General features: G+C 40.0%; 1 protein-coding gene across 3 annotated transcripts in view; it reads left to right on the top strand.

The window, feature by feature from the left end:
- The first annotated feature begins 6,612 nt into the window (after positions 1–6,612).
- Positions 6,613–8,386, top strand: part of QRFPR (pyroglutamylated RFamide peptide receptor) — a 44,845-nt gene continuing 43,071 nt past the window's right edge. The window contains exons 1-2 of one of the 3 annotated variants that reach the window (XM_036099213.2): positions 6,613–6,751; positions 7,164–7,328. In XM_036099213.2, coding sequence (XP_035955106.1) covers positions 7,214–7,328 — 115 coding nt within the window. In that variant the 5' untranslated portion in view covers positions 6,613–6,751; positions 7,164–7,213. The other 2 variants (XM_078069192.1, XM_036099211.2) reach the window with 2 other exon arrangements.

The following is an 8,386-nucleotide window of genomic DNA, read 5'->3' as shown; positions in this document are numbered from 1 at the left end:
CTAATAGAACAGAAATGAAAAATAAACATATCCACAATTATGGTTGGAAATCCTCTCTCACCAATTGGTAGAATAAAAAGAGAGAAAATCAGCAAGGAAATAGAATTCAACCTCACCATCAGTCAAAAAGATCTAATTAATGTTTGCACAACACACCATCCAACACACCAGAATACATATTCTTTTCAAATGCCCTTGGAATGTACACCAAGGTAGATCATACCCTGGAGCAGAAAAAGACTTCAATAAATATAAAAGAATTGTAATCATATGGGGTGTCTGGGTGGCTCAATTGGTTGAGCTTCTCTCTTTTTTTTTTTTTTTTTTTAAGATTTCTAATTTATTTATTTGAGAGAGAGAGCACAAGCAGGGGGAAGGAACAGAGGGAGAGGGAGAAGTAGACCCTCTGCTTAGCAGGGAGCTAGACATGGGGCTTGATCCCAGGACTCCAGAATCATGACCTGAGCTGAACACCGAACTGACTGAGCCATCCAGGCACCCCATACTTCTGACTCTTGGTTTGGGCTCAAGTCATGATCTTGGGATCATGAGATTGAGCCCCATTTTGGGCTCCATGCTCAGCACAGAGTCTGTTTGAGATTCTGTCCCTATGCCCCTCCCCCATTCACGTTCTCTCTCTCTCTCTAAAGTAAATAAAATCTTAAAAAAAAGAATTGTAATCACACAAAATATCTTCTCTGACCACAATGAAATAAAATTAGGAAAAAAAAAGATAACAGGAAAATCCTCAAACACTTGAAGTCAAACAGACTTCTAAATAATTCGTGGGTCATAAAAGAAATCTTAAAGAACATTAAAAAATATGTTGAGTGAAAATGAAAATATAACATATAAAAACATATGGGAGACAAAGTAGTGCTGAGAGGGAAATTTATGGTACTAAATGCTTACATTAGAAAAGAAGAAAAGTTGCAAGGAAGTAAATTAAGCTTCCATCTCAAGAAACTGGAAAAAGATCAGCAAAATAAACTGAAAGCAAGTAGAGGAAAGAAAATAATAAGGGTAAAAGCAGATATCAATGAGATTGAAAATAGAAATATAATAAAGAAAATCAATGAAACAATGAGCTGGTCCTTTGTAAATATCAATGATTACCAAACCTCTAACAAGACTGACAAAGAAAAAAAAAAGAGAAGACAAAAATTATCAATATCAGAAATAAAACAGAGGTTATCATTACTTATCCTGAAAACATCAAAAGGATAACAAGAAAATACTATTAACCCTATACACATAAATTTAATAAAATTTATCAATTCCTCAAAAAACACAAACTACTACAACTTAATAGGAAATAATTTGAACATCCCTATAATATTAAGGTAATTAAATTCATATTTGAAAAATCCTAAAATAGAAATCTTTAGACCCTGATGACTTCATTTAAGAAATCTATCAAACTGGGGCACCTCGGTGGCTCAGATGGTTAAGCATCTGCCTTCAGCTCAGGTCATGATCTCCAGGTCCTGGGGTCGAGCCCCATGTCAGGCTCCCAGCTCAGCAGGGAGTCTGCTTCTCCCTTTCCCTCTGCCTCTCCCCCTGCTTGTACTCTCTCTTTCTCTCAAATAAATGAATAAAATCTTTTAAAAAATTCTATCAAACTTTAAAGAATAATTAATACCAATGCTACACAATCTCTTCCAGAAAATAGAAAAGAAATGAACACTTCCCAATTCATTCTATGAATCCAATATTACCTGGAGAGCTGTAAAGGAAAAATGCACTTCTATATATCTCTCCTTTACACTCACACTACTACCACCTGCAAACTTCTGATACCAGCTGTGTGGGGTTTCCACACATCATGCAATTTTCTGACACCAGCTGGGGGTCCTTCAATTTAACTCAATTCTGACACTATCTTCCTAGAGATACTGTCAGATCATATAGCTTAAGAGTTCAATTACACAATACACCCCCCTCCCACACACACACACCATTTCAGATGCAAATTGCAAGTCTCAAGTTGTCATCTCTCTGTCTTACCTACCAGCTATACATCAGGATTCCCATCGCCCCCTCCTTGGGTTTGATATTTGCTAGAATGGCTCACAGAACTCAGGGCACCACTTACATTTACTGGTTTATTATAAAAAATATTATAAAGAATGCGTATGAACATCCAGATGGAAGAGATGCATAGGGAAAGTTATGAGGGAAGGAGCACAGAGCTTCTATCCTTTGCCAGGAGTGTTATCCTCCCTGTACCTTCATATGATTAGTAACCTGGAAGCTCTTAAACCCTGCGCTATTCGAATTTTTATGGAGGCTTCATCATATAAGCATGATTGATTATTAAGTCCATTTCTAGCCTCCCTCTTCTCTCCAGAAAATGGGGATGAGGCTGAAAACTCCAACCTTCTGGTATGGCTTGGTGTTTCTGGTGACAAACCCCCAACCAGGAGCTCACCAAGAGTCACCTCAAGTGACAAAAGATATTCCTATCAACCAGGAAATTTCAAAGGATCTAAAAACTCTGTGTCACAAAAACAGACACATAGATCAATGGAACAGAATAGAGAACCCAGAAATGGACCCTCAACTCCATGGTCAATGCATCTTTGACAAAGCAGGAAAGAATATCCAATGGAAAAAAAGACCGTATCTTTAACAAATGGTGTTGGGAAAACTGGACAGCCACATGTAGAAGAATGAAACTGGAACGTTCTCACACCATACACAAAGATAAACTCAAAATGGATGAAAGAACCTAAATGTGAGAGAGGAATCCATCAAAATCCTAGAGGAGAACATAGGCAGTAACCTCTTCGACATTGGCCACAGCAACTTCTTACTAGACACGTCTCCAGAGGCAAGGGAAACAAAAGCAAAAATGAACTATTGGGATTTCATCAAGATAAAAAGCTTTTGCACAGCAAAGGAAACAGTCAACAAAACTAAAAGGCAACCTACAGAATGGGAGAAGATATTTGCAAATGACATGAGATAAAGGGCTAATATCCAAGATCTTTAAAGAACTTCTCAAACTCAACACTCAAAAACAAAAAATCCAGTCAAGAAATGGTCAGAAGACAGAAAAGACATTTCTCCAGGAAGACATACAAATGGCCAATAGACACATGAAAAAATGCACAACATCACTCAGCATCAGGGAAATACAAATTAAAACTACAATGAGATACCACCTCACGCCAGTCAGAATGGCTGAAATTAACAAGTCAGGAAACAACAAATGTTGGCCAGGATGTGGATAAAGGTGAACCCTCTTACACTGTTGGTGGGAATGCAAGCTGGTACAGCCACTCTGGAGAACAGTATGGAGGTTCCTCAAGAGAACTACCCTATGACTCAGCAATTGCACTACTAGGTATTTACCCTAGAGATACAAATGTAGTGATCCAAAGGGGAACCTGCACCCCAATGTTTATAGCAGCAATGTCCACGACAGCCAAAGTATGCAAAGAGCCTAGATGTCCATTGATGGATGAATAGATAAAGAAGTTGTGGTGTATATATATACAATGGAATATTACTCAGCCATCCGAAAAGATGAAATCTTACCATTTACATCGACATGGATGGAACTGGAGGATATCATGCTGAGTGAAATAAGTAATCAGAGAAAGACAATTATCATATGGTTTCACTCATATGAGGAATATAAGAAACAGCCCAGAGGATCATAGGGGAAGGGAGGGAAAAAAAGAATGGAAGAAATCAGGGAGGGAGACAAACCATGAGAGACTCTTAACTATAAGAAAGAAATTGAGGGTTGCTGAAGGGGAGGTGGGTGGGGGGATGGGATAACTGGGTGACGGGCATTAAGGAGGGCACATGATGTGATGAGCACTGGGTGTTACATGCAACTGATGAATTACTGAACTCTACATCTGAAACTAATGATGTTCTATATGTTGGCTAATTGAATTTAAATTAAAAAAATAAAATAAAAGCTCTGTGTCAGGAACTAGACTCAGAGATCAAATATTAGAACAAAAGATGCTCCCAGTGCTCTTATCACTTAGGAAATTACAAGAATTTCAGGAGCTCTGTGCCAGGAACTGGAGGCAGAGAGATATATATATTTTCTGTTATTTTATAATATCAAAACCTGACAAAGATAGTACAAAAAGAGAAACTCATAGACCAGTATCACTCATGAGGAGAGACATGAAAATTCTTTAAAAAATGGTAGAATTCAACAATATGTAAAATCAACTATATACCATGACTAAATAGGGTTTATTTCAGATATTCAAGGCTGGTTCAATATTCAAAAGTCAATCAATGAGATCCACATTAACAAGATGAAATAAAACAACAACAACACATGATCGTATTAATTGGTGCAGAAAAATTATTTGACAAAATTCAACGTCACTTATGATAAAGTCACTCAACAAATTAAGAATAGAGGGGAATATCCTCAAATTGATAAAGAACATCTATAGCTAACATCACTCTTAGTAGTGAGAGACTGAATGTTTCCCCCTCTGAGACTGAGGATAAGGAAAAGATGCCCATTCTCATCACTGCCATTTAACATAGTACTGGAAGCTCCAGCCACTGCAATAAGGCAAGAAAAGGAAATATAAGTCACACAAATCAGAAAGGAAGAAATAAAACTGCCCTTCCACTCAAATACTATGATTATCTATGTAGACAATCTCAAGAAATTTACAATAACAACAACAAAATCTCCTAAAACTCATAAGTGAATTCAGCAACATGATAGGTTTTGAGATCTACATACAAATAAATCACATTTCTATAGTAATGAATACATGGAACTGAAAATTAGAAATACGATACTGTGTACAAATGCTTAAAAAAGATATACTTAAGTGCAAACCTAACAAACATATAGAGGACTTATATGCTGAAAACTGAAAAATGCTGATGAGAGAAATCAAAGAAGGCCTAGTTATATGGTGAGACATACTTTATTCACAGATTGGAAGACTCAACAGAGTAAAGATATCGATTTTTATCAAAATCCTAGCAAGGTTTTTTTTTTGGACATAAACAAATTTATTGTAAGATTTATATGAAAAGCCACAGGCCTTAGGATATCTAAAATAATTTTGAAAAAGAGGAATATAGTGGGAGAAATCACTCTACCTGATTTCAAGACTTACATAACTAAAGAATTCAAGACTGTGTGGTACTGTAGCAGTTAGACACATAGATCAACACATGGAACAGAACAGAAAGCCCAAGATGAAAATGGAAAATTATAAAATTTTTAGAAAAAGACATAGAAGAAAATTCGGGGGACATAGGATTTGATGAAGAGTTATTAGACTGGACATCAAAAGTATAATCAATAAAGGAAAAATTGATAAATAGGACTGATTAAAAATTAAAAACTTTGATTTGTGAGAGCCCCTGTTAAAAGAATAAATAACAAGAAACAGACTAGAAGAAAATATTTGCAAACCACTTATTTGACACAAGATTGGTATCTAGAGTATAAAAGAACCCTCAAAACTAACAGCAAATAAACCAAACAGTTCAATTAGAAAATGGGCAAATTACATGAAGAGACATTTCACTGAAGAAAATACTAGGATAGCAAATAAGCACACCAGAAGATGTTCATCACTAACTATTAGGGAAATGAAAATTAAGGCTGAAGGAAATACCACTACACCCTTATTAGAACAGCTAAAAAAAATAATAATGACAAATGCTGGTATGGATGTGGAGAAACTGAATCTCTCATATGTTGCTGTGGAAAATGTAAAATGGTACAGCCACACTGGAAAGTAATTCGGCAATTCCTTCAAAATCAAAATATATAAACCATAGACTCAACAATCAAACGTCTTGGCATTTCCCAGAGAAAGAAATAACGTTTGTTCACACAAAAAACAGTACATGATTCTTCATAGCAGCTTTATTTGTAATAGCCCCAAACTGGAAACAACCCAAATGCCTACTAAACATGAATGGTTAAACAAGCATGATACATCCTCAGCAATAAAAAGGAATAAGTATTGATATACCTAACAACTTGGGTGGATCTGAATAGCATTATGCTTGAGTGGGAAAAAAAAATATCAAAAGGTATTATAATGTGTGATTCTGTTTATATAACCTTTTGTCAAATGTATAGAGATGGAGAACAGATTAGTAATTGTCAGGGCTTCAGGGCTAAAATGACACAGACTTTAGACACAACACAGTACCTATGTCAAATTCCGAATTTTGTATTGAACCATAATTAAGTAAGATGTAATCAATGGGAGAAACTAGATGAAGGATATGTGGGACCTCTCTGTACTATCCTTGCAATTTCTGTGTGCTGTAATTATTTTTGAAAATTCAGAAAAAATTAAAATAATCCTATTTTGCCTTGGATAGCACATTACTTCCTCAGAGGAGAAGCCGTGAGACGGTGGAAACCCCCATACTGGGTTTTACATATAAGCATGACCTGGGGCAGAAGAAAGGCATTGGGCGGCAGAACGTGGGGAGCCAAAGTGGTGTTTCCCTGGCGCTGGGGATGTGGGAGGCAGCGTCCGCGCCCCTGAAGCTGGGAGGGGAGTGGCGCGCCGCAGAGTTCCAGCCCCACCCTCCGTGGCTCCTGGAGCCGGTTGGGTGAGTGCACCAGAAGGCTGGGCAGCCAGAACTCTTGAGTGACGCTCCAGCGTGCCCGACCGCCCCAGCCCCTCACCTTAGAGAAGAGCAAGAGAACTTTCTTTGAACTGCGAACATTTTTGGTAACAGGATAATCTCCCAGGCTTTGGCTTTCCGCCTCTTGATTGTGAGTTTGATCCCGCGCTGCTTTCCTTCTCCCGAACCTCGTGGGGTGCAGCCGGGAGCCCTCCAGCGCGCCAGAGTCCCCCGCGGACGCTGCGCTGGTCTCCGAGGGTGGGAAGCGGCCGCCCGCCGGGTCACCTCGCAGTCCCCGCCCCGCCGCGCCGCGGTGCGTGGGGGGGGGGGGGCGGTGGATGGCCCGGCTGTAGCGGACGGTGCCCGGTGCTCGGGGAGCACGCGCGGCATGCAGTCTCTCAACATCACCAGGGAGCAGTTCTCCCGGCTGCTACGGGACCACAACCTGACCCGCGAGCAGTTCATCACGCGGTACGGGCTGCGGCCCCTGGTCTACACCCCGGAGCTGCCGGGGCGCGCCAAGCTGGCCTTAGTGCTCACGGGCGTGCTCATCTTTGCTCTAGCACTCTTTGGCAACGCGCTGGTGGTCTACGTGGTGATCCGCAGCAAAGCCATGCGCACCGTCACCAACATCTTTATCTGCTCCTTGGCGCTCAGCGACCTGCTCATCGCCTTCTTCTGCATCCCGGTCACCATGCTCCAGAACATCTCTGACACCTGGCTGGGGGGTGAGTCCGCGTCCGCGCCTTCTTTCCTAATCCCCCAGCCTTCCGCGGCACTCTCCGCGTACCTCTGTTCCTTACATTTCTCTCTCTACCAAATGAATCAGAGCTCTTTCTTAGAACTTCCTCACCTGCGCTCACTTGGAGAGAAGTTTTTTGCTACTTGATTCGGTCCAACGTTTCTTCTCCTTGTCGCTTAAAGACACAGTTAGGTTTCTGTGCATTGCCCGGAGGACCACAGGGGAAGGGAGGGAAAACAGAATGGGAAGAAATCGGAGAGGGAGACAAACCATGAGAGACTCTGGACTCCGGGAACCATACTGAGGGTTACAGAAGGGAGGGGGGGTGGGGGGATAGGGTAACCGGGTGATGGGTATTAATGAGGAGGGCATGTGTGGAGATGAGCACTGGGTGTTATACGCAACTAATGAATCATTGCACACTTCATCAAAAACTAATGATGTACTACTATATGTTGGCTAACTGAACATAATTAAAAAAAAAAAAAGACACAGGAAAATGCTAGGAAAGGTACAAGGCAGTGAGATGAGGAGTGGCACTGCTCACCAGTTATTTTAGCTCCTTTTCCCATAAAGCCAGGATTTTTTCTATTTTTTTTATAAAAGTAAGATAAAAATATTTCAAATAATAAAAATACTGATATCCGCTCATCCTCCCAACCTCCAGCTCACTCCACAGTTGCCTATTGTGGCTTCTAAACAGGTATTTGTAGGACCCAATTTATATAGGGACTTAAAACTATATGTTTTATATATGTATGTGTATATATACACACACACATACACACACACACATATATCTCCCCTGCAAATGTATTATACATATATATGTGTGTGTGTGTGTGTGTGTGTGTGTGTGTGTGTGTGTGTATACACCCACACATATATTTGCAGGGGAAAAAAATCTTGGATTAGTCATTTTTTTCAGACTGGATTAACAGAATCAAGCAGGGAGAAGGAACACAGAAAACATATCCCCTTCCTGACTGATAAAGAAAGAGACCTTGATTCCTTCTCCTTCCTTAAAAGGGGAGTGGAAATGGT

This window comes from Halichoerus grypus, chromosome 3 (genome assembly GCF_964656455.1).
Source record: "Halichoerus grypus chromosome 3, mHalGry1.hap1.1, whole genome shotgun sequence".
In the NCBI taxonomy this organism is placed as follows: domain Eukaryota; kingdom Metazoa; phylum Chordata; class Mammalia; order Carnivora; family Phocidae; genus Halichoerus; species Halichoerus grypus.
Note: the sequence above shows the minus strand (reverse complement) of the source record. Positions and strands in the feature narration are given on the sequence as shown.